The 16,868-nt window shown below is 40.9% G+C and overlaps 1 protein-coding gene across 1 annotated transcript in view; it reads right to left on the reverse strand.

Annotated features, from left to right (window-relative positions):
• LOC145411964 (putative neural-cadherin 2) overlaps positions 1-16,046 on the reverse strand; it is a 452,962-nt gene extending 436,916 nt beyond the window's left edge. Inside the window, exons 1-2 of the mRNA XM_080281935.1 lie at positions 16,037-16,046; positions 15,075-15,200 (exon numbers count right to left, since the gene is read on the reverse strand). Coding sequence (XP_080138061.1) covers positions 15,075-15,200; positions 16,037-16,046 — 136 coding nt within the window. The remainder of the gene's footprint in view (positions 1-15,074; positions 15,201-16,036) is intronic.
• Between the last annotated feature and the right edge of the window lie 822 nt (positions 16,047-16,868).

Raw genomic sequence — 16,868 nt, forward strand, 5'->3', positions numbered from 1 at the left:
CCTCTCTTTCCTAAATTCTGGTGTAGCAGGGGTGTGTCACGTGTGTTCCTCGTGGATGGAAAGTTTAAGAAGCCTGTGTGTGAGTATGTGTGTATATGTGTGTGTATGGTTACTAGGCGCTGTCGTGTGCCTATCAAGCATTCCTTGCGTTAAGAGTGTGTAAGCATGTTTAGCGTTGCTCGATTCTCGCAGACACAATACCTTCTCATCATTTGACTCCCTGCTTCTATCTGTCTCTCTATCTATCTATTTATCTATCTATCTATTATGATTTGCAATTATAATATGTAGTCCCACATACTGCTCGGCCGCGCGAAAATGGCGTATCATCGACAGTTAATAGTCCTAACATATTAATACACATTATAATGAACTTATAAGCTAATTAAGTGAGATACATAATATTGTAAAAGTAACATAATTGTATGAATATTGTATACATATAATATAGTAAATAGTGATTATTCAGTAATATTACATTTTAAACAAGTTGTATACATATTTGAATAAATGCAATGGTTGTTGTATAACACTTTGTAAGACGTGCATGTACAACAGACGTACTCATATAATTGTGCAATGGTAATACTGCTAGGTTATACATTACATAGAGTTATCACTTTAGTAATGTCTAATATTTCACCTAACTTGTATGATGATACTGGTAATACAGAATTGTGCTATAACTGTATGACTTATATTGTGTTAATGCATAATTGTGTTAGCCTTATATAAGTGTCTTGGCCTTATAATTGTAGTTAAAGTTACATAAAAGTTACATCTTGTTAATGCAACTGTTAATTGGCAAAGTGTAACAATGCAATCATTTGTCGTTACATAATTGTTACATATCGTTTGTAGTTACATTATTGTAGTTAAAGTTACATAAAAGTTACATCTTGTTAATGCAACTGTCACAGAAATGGTACATATTGTTTGTAGTATTGTTTGTAGTTACATAATTGTAGTTAAGGTTACATAAAAGTTACATCTTGTTAATGCCACTGTCACATAAATTGGTACATATTGTTTGTAGTTACATAATTGTAACAAGTGTAACATAATGTAATCGTTTGTCGTTACATAATTATAATATCGAGTTACATAATTGTAATAATTGCAGTCCTAACATATGCTGCGGTCGATGATAGTGATGATGTGCCATGCCACTTGTTTGTGGAGACAACAATTTGCTTTTTTGTTTGTAGTTTATGTGGTATTTTGGCATTTGTAGTAACACTTACACTTATTTTCATTTGTTTATTATGTGATCTTACTCTGTTTCTCTCGTTTTCTTTCTTACTTTTCTTTCTTTCTTTCTTTTTTTTTTTTTTGTATGTATTGATTTTCTATAGTTTGTTTTTCTTCGCTTGTGTACGCTTTTTCCATGTTGTTCATGGTTGCATAATTACTGGCTAATTTCCTTGGGATACTTTTTTTTAAAGTCTAGTTTATATTGCACAGGTATTATTGAAAATGATATTATATAGTCCCATATTTTGTTATTTTATATAAAAAATATATACTGTATACATATATACAGTATTAACTATATACACTGATTTGTTGTTCACTTGTACCTATCGTGGGTAATATGTGTGTCAGCACTGTGTGGAAATCATTGTCTTCACGATTGTGTTGAAGATGTTCACTCTTGCTAACGGCATTTGTGTTGGCCATTTTTTTTTTCTCTCTCTAGTTTACCTTGTAACTTAATTTGTCTGTTTCCACTAGGTAGCTTTAATTAATAAATGTTTAATGCAGTTCTTTTAATTGCTCACTGAGTAACTGTGATGGTATATTTTCTTTATTACTTTGTAGACGTAATAATGTATAGTTGTATATATGAAACACGTATTTTATGTAGGTATAAATGGTAACACTCGTTGGTAGTAAATAAATGTTATAAATAAAGGAATGAATATATACAGTGTAGAATATTTATTGTTGGTGATTATTTAGTGTTTGAGTTATGCAGATAACTGAAGTAAGTATGTGTATTTAAGCAGTAACTATACAGCACGTTTTATATGTTTGTGCAGAAGCTTATTGTCTATCACTGTGTATTGTATAAATGAAGTAACTATGTAACTCACTAATTTTTACCGTGGTGGGAATGGTGTGAGTGGTGTTGCACGTGGTGATAGCGTTGTTCTTCACGGGTTGATTGGCGTGTTGTGGGGTGTCAGACACACGGCTTGGCGTCGTCTCAGCACACGTATGGTGACGTCAACTTCCCACACTGGTAGCTGTGGTGAGTGAATGAGTAGCGATGAGTAACTTGAGTGAAGATGAGTGAGTAAGATGAGTTGTGAATATGGACTTGGTGTTTTGCTGCGTGTCTTGACCTCTGGGTCAGGCGTAGGCGGGAGAGAGTGGTGGGGGCTTGTGTGCTTGTTGCTTCGGTGTTTCCTCTCCTTTACTTGCTTTGTTTAATATTCTTCTTGTTGCTGCTTGAAGTTACGTGAAGATTATAGAGTTGTTTTGTAGACTTGTAGACTATTTGCATTGTAGGCTGTATTTTGTAGGGATTCACTGTAGACTGAAGCTAATCTTGTAGAGTCTCGCCTGCTTTTGTAGAAATTTGCTTTTAATTGGGAGACGATGTCCGTAGATTCGCTGGTTCGTCATAGAAATTGCAAGATTGCTTGTATCAGCGTGATGATCGTGGAAACGGAGGGGGGCTGGTTGGAGAGAATACTGTCAGGAGCTGGTTGTAAGTTGTTGGTTGTGAGAGGTATTATTTTTGTTTTCAATCTTGATATTTTGTAGGAATTCAATGTTGATTCGTAGACGAGGTTCGTATACGTTCGCTGCTACCAAATGTCATAAATGAACTTTGTGTCATAAAAGACTGTGTAGGTTCCTTTGTGGTTGAGTTATATATATATTTTAGATTTATGGACGAGCGGTTTTTATATCTTGGAGTAGCTTCCCATTTGTCATGTAGTGACAGGAGAGGTAAAGAATAGTATGGGACTATTTTTATTTGTCTTGGAAATATTAACAAGTCTCTCACACGGAACGAAGTATAAGTCCCGGGTAGCTACCTCCCTGTCTCGCTATCTGTCTCTCTCTCTCAAATTGCCAAGCCCTTCTCCCCGTGACCTGTCTCCTCTAAGGCCTGTCTCCTTCTCTCTTGCCTGTTCTGTGGCTAACCTCCGTCTGACCTCTCTTTCCTAAATTCTGGTGTAGCAGGGGTGTGTCACGTGTGTTCCTCGTGGATGGAAAGTTTAAGAAGCCTGTGTGTGAGTATGTGTGTATATGTGTGTGTATGGTTACTTGGCGCTGTCGTGTGCCTATCAAGCATTCCTTGAGTTAAGAGTGTGTAAGCATGTTTAGCGTTGCTCGATTCTCGCAGACACAATACCTTCTCATCATTTGACTCCCTGCTTCTATCTGTCTCTCTATCTATCTATTTATCTATCTATCTATTATGATTTGCAATTATAATATGTAGTCCCACATCCCTACCCCGTTACACAATCTAGGAAGCGCCAATATTTACAGGAAACCATCTGACTTTTCACTTACTGTAGTTACCCAGGCAGTAATACATTAAGTAAGTAGGTGGAGGATGTCCCACTTAAGTAATGACACACACACACACACACACACACACACACACACACACACACACACACACACACAGATTGGAAAGAGGCCATTTAGATATATGTTTTATCGAAGTGTACAGCGTTGAAAGCATTTTTCAATTTATATGTGGCTTGCTCAGTGTTTCTCTAGGATATGATGTGCGCTGCTCAGAGTACTATGTTTCCATATTCATTTTGATTGATCTGGACGTCTTTCTGTCATCTTCAGAAGATACTACTTGGTGGAATGCTCAAGCTGGAATGAAGGTTGGTGGCAGGTGAGAAGCTATTCATACCTCACTGCTGGATCAGGTGATGGAGATAATGGCAGGTGCTCTGTCAGTCAGAGGACAGTGCACACCAGAGTGCGCTCAACTAATTACATTAAATAACGCCCATGGGTCTTCTGCTTGATGAGAGAGAACATTCTCGCGGTTGTTGTAATTTTGTGCCACGTTTATTGATGTAGATGTAAACAGGTTCGGTCATCCTTATCCTCATCCTGTCAGATTCCTTATTGCGATTAATAGTTTGGTCTTCATAGTGTCGTCCGCTTAAGACAAGACCATGACTTTTGCTATTGTTGCGTTGAAGTTCACTGTCATGTGGGTGAACTGTTGTCATTGTGAACTAGGCGGTTGAAGTGGTTGTGATGAAGCCTATATATTGAGAATTTAGGTGACTGCAGTCACAATGTTGCATGTACACTGATATACTAGGTTCACATCTTGAAACGCACTTGTCGGTGGGAGACAGCTGTTTCTCATTAGAATCAGCGGGTTTCACCTTATTGTTTGTTGTATTATTCAGTGTCTTATCATCCCTATAAGCAGATGATATGAAGTTCCTATAACAGAGGTCAGTGTTCCGAGAGACATCTTGTGTGATGGTTGTTGGCCCATATATGTGTCCACTCGCCGTCTTGTGATCTCATATATTTCTTTCTTTGGATATCCTTTGATGGCAAGGATCTGGGAGCTTCTGCTGAATTCTACGTTGCTGGCCGTCCAAGAGGAGCAGTGTGTAAAAGCTCTCTTGATAAGGCTTGATTACCCAGCATTTGTATCTTTCAGGGCATTCACTTGCACGACTTAAACAGAATCCCATGTTGGTAGCCCTCACATATACTGTACTTCAGTGGAGAAGGAGCTGGAGTTGGTCCCTCAGTGAACTTCAATGTCAATGAAAGGGAGACTGCATTTAATCTCCATCTCATGTCCGAAACTGAGGAAAAATATTTGCTTGAAGATGTCTATCATATGAAGACGTTAATTTTAGGAAGAACATCCTCCCGATGCGTATCTTCATCAGTGATAAAACCGAGGAGGACGTTTTTCATATGACAAATATTTTTAAGCAAAATTCTTCCCGCACTTTCACACATGAGGTGAAAGTAAGCAACATTTTCCTCTTCATTGACGCTGTAATTCGTCGTGGAACCATCTCCTCCAATGGAGTATATGTGAAGGCTACCAACTGGGGTCTCTTGAGTGGCGAGGTGGGTTCGAACGAACTTAATTATCTTGAAAAATAGATCGATTGATAGGTAGGCAGACAGACAGACAGACAGACATATTGATAGATAGATAGACGGATAAAAAGACATACAGTGGATAGACAGAGTGGTAAACAGATGACAGAAAGAAAGATATGTAAAAAGTTTCGGGAGTTGACGTTCTAACTTCAGGAGCTGATGTCTGAGAATATTCTAGGCCATTAACATGTCAGATTCTGTACGATTGTTTTTAAAAAAGAATTTCAAACTGACCGGTGATATACTGAGAAGTTATTCATTTTCATCATTTGTTGCCATTCTCTTAAATCTTCAGTGGACGGCTTTTAATGATGACAACCTTGGTACCTTAATAAAATGTAATGAAAAAGTGGCTGATGATGCTCAATATAGAAAAATGAAAGGCGAGCTGTTTTGGCGACAAAAACATTAACTATGAATACAGAATGTTAGATGCTCCGCTGATGGAGGTAAAGAGTGAAAAATGTGTAAGAGTTACAATGAGCAACGATTTGAAAAGCTTTTGTCAGTGTACAGCAGCGATTAACAGGAAAAAGATGCTTCGCACCACTGAACAACCGGTATAATTTTTAAACCTTGTTCATCTACAGTGAGGCCTCACATGTAATACTCTGCCCTGTTCTGTCTCCGAACCCACTCAAATACGAAAACAAATTCTTGGGTGTCCAGCATAGTCTCAAGAATAATCTCATCATTGAGAACTTGACCCAGAAAAGAACAACGAAAGGACATCTAAAGAAAATGTGCACGTTTTCTAAAGAAAAAAAAATCGATGACTTAGAGGTTAATACAAGCATTTAAAATATTTAACAAATATGACTACGTCATTTATAGAATAATCTTCAAAAGACAGAACGACACTTCGACTAGAAATAATGCGAAGAATCTCGTGAATGAACCGACATAGGCAAAAATTGCTTTAATAGTCGCGTACTAGAACAGTGCAATAATCCACCAGCAATAATAGTTAATGCGGAAATAATAGATATACTTAAAATCTGGACAGGCAAATATTTCTACACTATAGGCCACAACAAACTGAGTATTGTATCTTTTGATCTTGACGCATATACTGATAATATTGAAAGTATTGCTTACACAATAGAGTACTATACAACTGTGCATGCAAATATTTGCAGATTTTTTGAACATATACTTCTTATAAGAATTTCCTCCATTTTTTTCTAACAAGCACGGAGTGTGTGAGTATATATATATATATATATATATATATATATATATATATATATATATATATATATATATATACTGTATACTTTCTTTGCTGCTGGCGTTTTGCCAGAGGGTATGCTAGGTTGGGAAAAGCTTCCTTTCTTTTTGTTTTCCTTTTCTCATATACGCTATTTAGCTTTTTTTCCGAGATTTAGTTTTGTTTTCAACAGATTATTTCTTGAGGATTATCTGTACCTGTACTTAATATGTATTCTTTCATAACAAGCTGAGCAGAAAAAAATAAATAAGTAGCTTTAGCAAAGGGTTCTATCGCTGTGATGTTTGTGAAGGAAAATACAAACGGTATGATAGTTTTGCTTGGAAAGTGAGGCCAGTATTTTGAGGTCTTACATTATGTTTGAATGACTGTGTGGCCAACTTTACTGGTCATACTGTTTGACAATTCTCCTACTTAATTGCCTTCTTTTTCTATGTCTCTAGATCTTCCTTACTCTATCTTTAAAGTGGGAAACAGGGTTGCAATGACGAAGATGACGATGGTGGTGGTGCTAGTGATGATCAGTAGGTCTCTTACAGCTCGCCTAAGTTTCCACTGTTTCACACTTAGGGTTGTCCGTAACTCTCTCTCCCGACTCATCATATCAGACTGAGACCACTATCTTACTTCTGAGTACAGAAACAAGTTAATCCCCTTTTCATATAGGGATATTAACCAACAGAGGGAAGATAAAACGAAAAGCAATCTGCTTGCAAAGTTCTTTGCCCGACTATACACAAAATTTAGCGCGTTTTTTTTTTTTTTTTTTTTTTTTTTTACCGAACGAAGCTTTACTACCATCTTCAGCTTACTTCATCAGTAATTGCAATCAGGTCTGAGACTCAGTCCTACGAGGCTCCTTGATTTTCATTCAACCATGACTGGATTGACTGAGTACTTAGTATGTGTGAATGGACCAGTTCCATTAGGTAAAAAAATGCTCACTGTAATCAGCTTCATTATCATTTCCATCTTCTCCACGAGCAAACAGAGGGAACTGGTTCGTTAAGCCCGGTGATGAGCGAGGGGTGACGCTACTAATCCGAAATGAGATTGGGGATTACACCAAGAAATGTAAGTGTACGATAGACAGTATATATATATATATATATATATATATATGCAGAGACTTCACCGTGAAGATATGTATGCAAACTAACCTGTGGTTAGTTTGCATATATATATATATATATATATATATATATATATATATATAATGAGAGAGAGAGAGAGAGGATAAATTAATATCTTAGAGATAAATGCCAGTAAACACTCCCCCACACACACACACTCAGCATGGCTGTAAGGTTGGCCTAGTAGTATGCCATTTTTTCTTAGGTAAGAAAAAAATAAGTGTCCTACATATTGACGTTGGCCGGGACTCCTCTGGGACATCCCCTGAAGGTTTTCGGAATTCCCACATTTGGTAAATACTGGTTTCCGTGGCGTCTACCACCGTGCAACACTTTTGTGTCCCTTAATTAAAAAATTGGCATTGACCCCTCCCACGAGTAACGCCCCTGCGTGGGAATCGGAGGGGTCCCACCATTCTTATAATCTGGAATTTGCATTATTCCTTTTTCTAAATTAGTATACGATGACCATTCATAGCGATATTGACAGACACAGAAGGGCCGCCCCTCCCCCCCCCCACGATATTGACTGAGACACAAGAGGCTCCCCCACGATACTGACTGAGACACAAGAGGCTCCCCCACGATATTGACTGAGACACAAGAGGCCCCCCCCACGATATTGACTGAGACACAAGAGGCTCCCCCACGATATTGACTGAGACACAAGAGGCCCCCCCCACGATATTGACTGAGACACAAGAGGCCCCCCCCACGATATTGACTGAGACACAAGAGGCCCCCCCCACGATATTGACTGAGACACAAGAGGCCCCCCCCACGATATTGACTGAGACCCAAGAGGGCTCCCCCCACGATATTGACTGAGACACAAGAGGCCCCCCCCCACGATATTGACTGAGACACAAGAGGCCCCCCCCACGAGATTGACTGAGACACAAGAGGCCCCCCCACGATATTGACTGAGACACAAGAGGCCCCCACGATATTGACTGAGACACAATAGGCTCCCACACGATATTGACTGAGTCACAAGAGGCACCCCCACGATATTGACTGAGACACAAGAGGGCTCCCCACGATATTGACTGAGGCACAAGCGGGCTCCCCCCACGATATTGACTGAGACACAAGAGGGCCCCCCCACGATATTGACTGAGACACAAGAGGCCCCCCCACGATATTGACTGAGACACAAGAGGCCCCCCCCCCACGATATTGACTGAGGCACAAGAGGCCCCCCCACGATATTGACTGAGACCCAAGAGGCCCCCCCACGATATTGACTGAGACACAAGAGGGCTCCCCCCCCATGATATTGACTGAGACACAAGAGGCCCCCCCACGATATTGACTGAGACACAAGAGGGCCCCCCCACGATACTGACTGAGACACAAGAGGCCCCCCCCACGATATTGACTGAGACACAAGAGGCCCCCCCCACGATATTGACTGAGACACAAGAGGGCTCCCCCCCCATGATATTGACTGAGACACAAGAGGGCCCCCCCACGATATTGAGTGAGACACAAGAGGCCCCCCCCAACGATATTGACTGAGACACAAGAGGGCCCCCCCACGATATTGACTGAGACACAAGAGGCCCCCCCATGATATTGACTGAGACACAAGAGGCCCCCCCACGATATTGACTGAGACACAAGAGGCCCCCCCACGATATTGACTGAGACACAAGAGGCCCCCCACGATATTGACTGAGACACAAGAGGCCCCCCCACGATATTGACTGAGACACTAGTGGCCCCCCACCCGATATTGACTGTGACACAAGTGGCCCCCCCACGATATTGACTGAGACACAAGAGGCCCCCCACGATATTGACTGAGACACAAGAGGCCCCCCACGATATTGACTGAGACACAAGAGGCCCCCCCACGATCGTGACTGAGACACAAGAGGCCCCCCACGATATTGACTGAGACACAAGAGGCCCCCCACGTTATTGACTGAGAAACAAGAGGCCCCCCCACGATATTGACTGAGACACAAGAGGCCCCCCCACTTTATTGACTGACACACACGAGCCCCCCCCCCACGATATTGACTGAGGCACAAGAGGCCCCCCCACGATATTGACTGAGACACAAGAGGGCCCCCCACGATACTGACAGACACAAGAGGCTCCCCCCACGATATTGACTGAGACACAAGAGGCCCCCCCACGATATTGACTGAGACACAAGAGGGCTCCCCCCCCATGATATTGACTGAGACACAAGAGGCCCCCCCACGATATTGACTGAGACACAAGAGGCCCCCCCCACGATATTGACTGAGACACAAGAGGCCCCCCCACGATATTGACTGAGACACAAGAGGGCCCCCCCACGATATTGACTGAGACACAAGAGGGCCCCCCACGATACTGACTGAGACACAAGAGGCTCCCCCCACGATATTGACTGAGACACAAGAGGCCCCCCCACGATATTGTCTGAGACACAAGAGGGCTCCCCCCCCATGATATTGACTGAGACACAAGAGGCCCCCCCACGATATTGACTGAGACACAAGGGGGCCCCCCCACGATATTGACTGAGACACAAGAGGCCCCCCCCACGATATTGACTGAGACACAAGAGGCCCCCCCCACGATATTGACTGAGACACAAGAGGGCTCCCCCCCCATGATATTGACTGAGACACAAGGAAGCCACCGCCCCCCAGCCTCCCCGAGGCGGGCGGCCCTTGGAGGTCACACCCTGCTTTTAAAGTCTGGTTCTGGTTAAGGTCTACCATTACAAAATTCGTGTTCCTGGGACATCTCAGTCGCTCCTGGTTGCCAGATAACGCGTTGTCTGAGAAGCACTTCTTCCTTTTTTTTCTTTTTTTTCCAGGCCCTCTTTCCCTTAAACTTCTTCCCCTCCTACCTGGGGAAATGCTGTACTTCGCCCACTCTGTGGAGTGGAAAAAAAAAAAAAAAAAAAAAAGAGCACCTCTTTCCCCACAATGACTTTTCTGTTTTCTTTTTTCTTAGTAGCCTACCTCAAGAATGATTTTGCTTAAAGAAAGAGAGCTTTCGAATCGAAATTTCATAGTCTCCAGTAGGTCCCTGGAAACGAACATTCAGTTTTAAGTTGGATAAAATCGTCTGGAAAGAGCACGTATCAGTAAAGTAAAAGAAAAGTCATCGCACCAAATATGGTGAAAGAACACACACACACACACACACACACACACACACACACACACACACACACGCACAAACAAACATACACAACACAGATACAGGTCTGAAAAATAATATGCTTGGAATTATTCACTTTTATTAATACATAAATGGTACGGATCCAGTGACAGCGAATTCATCTCACTGGAGTACATGGCCTGAGAGGTAAACAGAGGTTCCTGGTGTCATCCCTCCACCCTCCTTACTGTGTTAAAAGATTTATAGTAAGATACAAAAAGTGACTATCATTCCACTGCGCCCTCCTCACATTTAGGGCATATTCATTACTTTTCTGCCTACTGCATCGCATCACAGAGACTTTCCATTAGGAGAGAATTTACCAAGCCTTTCTCACCAAAGAAATTATTAGCCAACAGAGGGAAGTGAGTGGCAGGAAAGGTAGAATAGTTGGAGAACTTTTTCCCTCGATTGTTAAATGTCCCTTGCTATTAACACACGTACTGGTACTTAAGAAAGTAAATTATTATGCCAATTGGTTTTAAAAAAAAGTCAACATGGCTTTATAATAATTTTTTTAACAAATATTCATTATTGACTTCACCACGGTGCCTTTTTTTTTTTTTTAAATGTCAGTACGTATTTTAGCTGCTTCAGAAGTTTAGTAGCACCTGTATCATACTAATGTATTGCTCCATATTGCACGTTGCTAGTTTCTTAAAAAAATAAATGTAGGCTACTCTAGGCTGATGTTAATATAACATTTCATCATCACCCCTAGGACGTGCTCTATTTTTATTAATAGCGGGGTTCCTGATGTTGCCATGTCACAAAGCGTTCACTCTATCTGGACATGTTCTGGCCTAAGCGGGTTTATAGCTGGCAATTGGGCTTGAGAGGTCGTGGGTCACTATTGATTTTAGTGGAAAGGCAAGGTGCCAACCCTCCACGAACTCGGTGTATTGCTAACTTCAGTTAATTCTCCGCTGAGTTACTACCCAAATGGTTTCTTGCAGCCCCGAATACCGCTAGGTAAGTTGATTGTTAACAATATGGAAAAAAAAATACGCTTAGAGGTCTAGTGGGTTAAGGTGCATGTCACATGGAGTTAAATGCTACATAACGCAGTTTAGGGACAAGCTACTAGCCTCCTGCACTTTAAATTCCTGGAACGAGTAGCTGATTTATAGGCTGCTATGCTCTTGATAGGGTAATAAATAAGTCCTTAACACCCTGAATTTGGTGACGCATTTCGTGACGTATTTTCGTTTATAGACGCCTATGCTTAAATGGTAATAAATAGGTCTTTAACACCCTGAATTTGGTGACGTATTTTTCATTTTCTTCTTACTATCCCCAAACGATTTTGTAAACTCAGAATAGGCCACAGGTAGTGACAGGATTTGACACGATCGCCCGTAGTCTTGTAACTGAGGGCAGGGGCGACCCTTCCCGCACCCCACACGAAGTGGAAGCTCACACCTTCAACGTAAGTGGTAATCCTGAAAGGGTGAGAGCGCACCCACTCGTGTGGGTAGGCGCAGCAAACAGTTGGTAACACTGATTATTTTTAAATTAAAAATAGCGAAAAGAAAATGCCAGTTTCTATGATTCATCCACAGCATAATCTCTTAATGTTAGGAATTATTACCTATTTTATTATTAAAGACTGGCATTTGTTCTTGAATGCTCTGTATGAGTATGTATACCATGCCTGTACCATGGAGAAAATTCGGTGACGGACATACCTTCAAAGTGGTTCACATGCCGTCAGTTATAACCCTACGACTTCCCCTTGGCTGGTCACACCGATTTTGATTAAATTTCTGCTCCAAATATTTGTTTTTGTCATTTTTCCCACCCAGAACCCGAAAACCCATCAGTCCCCCGAGACACCTGGGAGGGGGGGTTAATTTGAAAACCGATTACGAGCACCGAAAATAAAGGTCAAGTTAGTTCAATTCACACCAAAATACCCCAGAAAAATATACTGTCAAGCAAAAACGAAATAGTATGGACTTGTAAAAGTTTGCCGTACGCAAACAGGAGACTTCATGTTTCTAATTAACTGGCTGTGCACGATTCGTCAATTTAGGTAGTACTCGGCCATTCTTTGCTGTAGGAATCATTTCATGAACTAATCAAACAATTTGTATAAGTATCATGCACCATATCTAATAAACAGCTTTGGTAGAAATACTGAAAAAATATAATGGAAGTGGATACAGTATCTCATCTTTGTTTTCATCCTGTCATAAATTAACCATCTCCGGAGAAGTGGTGAAGGCTTTAAAACTATAAAAATATTAAAGGCTTATTTTTTTTCTTTACACTGTTTTTATCATTAAATTAAAATTCCCATCACACATACCATAGGGTCCTTCAAATTCTACAGTTCTTTTGCACAAGGCTACCATAATATGACGAAGGGGCATGCAAAGGGGTGCCTACGAGACTCTCCGCAGATTCCAGTAGTACGCTGGGGTAATCATGTTCCATTCACCGAGGAACGCTCTCACTTGCGTGAGGTAAGTTTACCAAAAGATACGGACAGGGTAAGGTGAATGCCTATCCACAGTTTAAGACTACGGCCAGATGTTATTTAACCCCTTCACGGGCTGATTTTTGTATATAAACTGCATAACGTCTTCTGAAGGCAGCAGGAATAAGACCTGTATAATTCCTATATATAGACGATATTCTTCACCCAGTGGCAGACGTTTCGCTCTGTAGGAGTTAGATATGGCCTTCTGCAATGACTTCACTGCTAGATGTGACTTTCCTTGTTGAATAATATAGTCTAGTGGACGCCAAAACATAATGAAATGAAAGAATAGCATTCTGGAGCCAAATGATAATCTCCCGCCAGAATATGCTGTTGGCCAAGTTCAAGATTTTGGCAATATTATGATACCCTGAAGGTTTCATGTTGATAGCTCAAGCCGTTCATGAGATATAATGGTGCTAAAGGCCTGCGATAAAAACTATTTGACCTTTGGCTGCCATTTTGGTGACCTTGACGTTGACCCCGAGTGCTAATATTCACACTCGGCAAAAATTTTGGCCATATCTTGATACCCTGAAGGTTTCATGTTGATAGCCCAAGCCGTTCATGAGATATAATGGGAACACACACACACACACACACACACACACACACACACACACACACACACACACACACACACACACACACAGGCAGGCAAAACCATTATTGTTCCGCCTCGTAAGGCGGGCGGTAACAAGAAAATATCTACATGGACCTGCGGCGACTCTATGCATCGGCTGATGCATCAGCTGACATATCTGATCAACTCTTCAACGCTAAATTTCAAGCTGATCAAGTTTTTATTTCATAAGAAGGTCGCTAGAATGCCTCCTTACCACTGAAATTGAAAATCACTTAATGGTTGGCTGAAGCATCAGCCGACGCAACAGCTGACGCGTTAAATCAACTAAAACTTTTTAGCTGAACAACTTTTATTTCGTAAGAAAATCGCTAGGGCTATCCAAGAACAGATATCTAACTTTCACTGAAGGAGAAAATAAATCTCCCAGGTGTGCCACTTACGTGACAGTCAGTTTCGCAGAAGCTAAAAATATAACTGCTCATGGTTCAGGTGTATTACACACACACACACACACCACAAAGCCAGCCAGGAGACAGGACGTGTGTGCTGGGTAATCCTCAGGTCCTGTCCTCCCCACTAACTGTTTTTTAATCAGCCCATACACCACTGACCGGGCTAATGTATGGCCCGGCCTGCAATATATGTGCAGGGAATCTTTCAACGAACGAAGGAGGTGTAGTACACAAACTTTTTTTTTTTTTTTTTTTTTCCATCAAACACTGACCTTCTATTGTGTTGTTCTTACCACTGGGTGATTTTGTTCAATTTAACATCGTATCGTAAAGCACCCTCATTTGTTTCGGGTTCGAACTTCCCTTGTCACTGCAGGTCTGATAGATTTTTGGCCGTTAAGTAATTGTGAGGCTTTTCCTGTCCGATCCACACACCCCGACCGACGTATTGAAATATGGGTAGTAATGAATTTAAGCTCGTCGGTTCATGATTGTTGGCTAGTTGTGTGTGTGTGTGTGTGTGTGTATCTATCTAGCTATCTATATCTATATCTGTTTATCTCTGTCTATCTATATCTATATCTATCTATCTATATCTCTATCTATATATATATATATATATATATATATATATATATATATATATATATATATATATATACATATATATATATATATATATATATATATATAAAACATCCTTGGCCTAAAAGTATTACAATATCCTATTAACAGTAATTATGACACTCTTCTCGGACTGCACTATTTCTTTATTTAAATCCTTATGTACTAAGCAACTTATTTTATAATCTCTCTCTCTCTCTCTCTCTCTCTCTCTCTCTCTCTCTCTCTCTCTCTCTCTCTCTCTCTCTCTCTCTCTACGTACCGTCTTTGTGGGCTGCGTGGACCTGAATTAGCTTAAGGTTTGGCGGGGCATCCTCAGCCAGAAGCAGGCAGTAACGGGGCTCTGAGAACTGCAGGGGCCCTCCTGCCCCAGACACCAGACGGGTGGCTGCGGGGCAGATAGATTAGTCAGATCGATAGACAGATGGGTAGATATTAAAATACATATATGATTTAGTAAGCTGATCAGCTACAGTGATAGATGAATACATTATTATGTGGTTACATAGGTTAAGTGGGTATATGAATGAATGAATACATATATGCTTAAGTAGGCTAAGTAGCTATGTGGATAGATGAGTATTGAGAATTAAGTAGGTTAAGGGGCGATATGGATGAATAAATACATATTTGGTTAAGTCGGCTACGTGGCTTTATGGATGGATGAATATACAAATCATTGTTTAGGCAAAGTGGCCTTGTGGATAGGTAAATACTTAGTTAAGTAGTATTATGTGGTGATATGGATGGATGAATACATAAAGGGATAAGCAGACTAACTTACTATTTGGATGGATGAATAAACAGAGTTTAAAACAGGCTAAGTGGATATACAGATGGATGCACAAGTGTTTAGAAAAATACCAAGGGCAGAGAATGCCTCCTGTGTAACTCATCGTTTCGCCAAGTAGGCTTCATCTGGATTAACACACATTTTTGTTTTTGGCTGTCGACCACCGACAAATGGTCAATGCCATTAAGTCAACTTTTGTTACCCTCTAAAATGTCTTTATATCATAAACCAAGTTTACTGTATCTAACATTATGTGCTAAAGAGGAACAAAGAAATAATCTAAGATCCTAACGACCATAAACCTATCAAAGAAATCGTTACCTTGCATTCATACCCAAAGAGAGGCTTACGTAACCTAACTAAAGACGGTGGGCATACACTAGTGGACAAATGCATCGACTGCAAATGGGTAAAGTGTCTGTCCCACAAACCTGCACGCATCACCTGGCGATCATCTGGCGAGGCATGGTGATTATTTTACGGGACATAAATATGTTTACGACACCCAGACGAGTCAGGAACCTTTCTATACACGTCAAATATCGACCCTTTTTCAGAAATATTATACAAATGGATGTAAAATATTTACATGAACACAAAAAACGAAATACCTCGTCCTTTTATTCATCAATGATCTTCTAAGCTGTACATCTAACCCTATCCACTCATACGCTGATGACTCCACCCTTCACCTTTCCATTCGGTTCCCGCAACGCCCACCTCAACAGTTACTTCAACAAACAAGGGATGAGGCTATGGCACACCTAATGTCTGATTTGGCTCGTATCTCTGACTGGGGTAAAAATAATATGGTTGTTTTTAATGCATCTAAGACTCAGTTCTTACACCTATCAACAAGACAAAATCTTCCACAGGTATACCCACTAATGTTTAATAATTTTCAGCTTAATCCTGCATCATCCTTGAACATGCTTGGGATTTCATTTACTCGGGACTTATCTTGGAAAGATCATATTACATCTCTTGTAAAATCTGCTTCCAAGAGATTGGGTGTGCTAAGCCGACTCCACTCTTTCTTTACCCCTGCACAATTGTTGACTCTATACAGGGGTTTTATCCGCCCCTGTGTGGAGTACAACTCTCATGTGTGGGGAGGCTCCCCACATACAGCTCTTCTCAATAGGGTGGAGTCAAAGGCTTTTCGTCTCATTAACTCTCCTCCTCTTACTGACTCCCTTCAACCTCTGTCTCTTTGCCGCACTGTTGCATCTTTATCTCTTTTCTATCGCTACTTTAATGGTC

The sequence above is a fragment of the Coenobita brevimanus genome, chromosome 91 (genome assembly GCF_032717465.1).
Source record: "Coenobita brevimanus isolate Jiangsu-jjx chromosome 91, ASM3271746v2, whole genome shotgun sequence".
Taxonomy (NCBI): domain Eukaryota; kingdom Metazoa; phylum Arthropoda; class Malacostraca; order Decapoda; family Coenobitidae; genus Coenobita; species Coenobita brevimanus.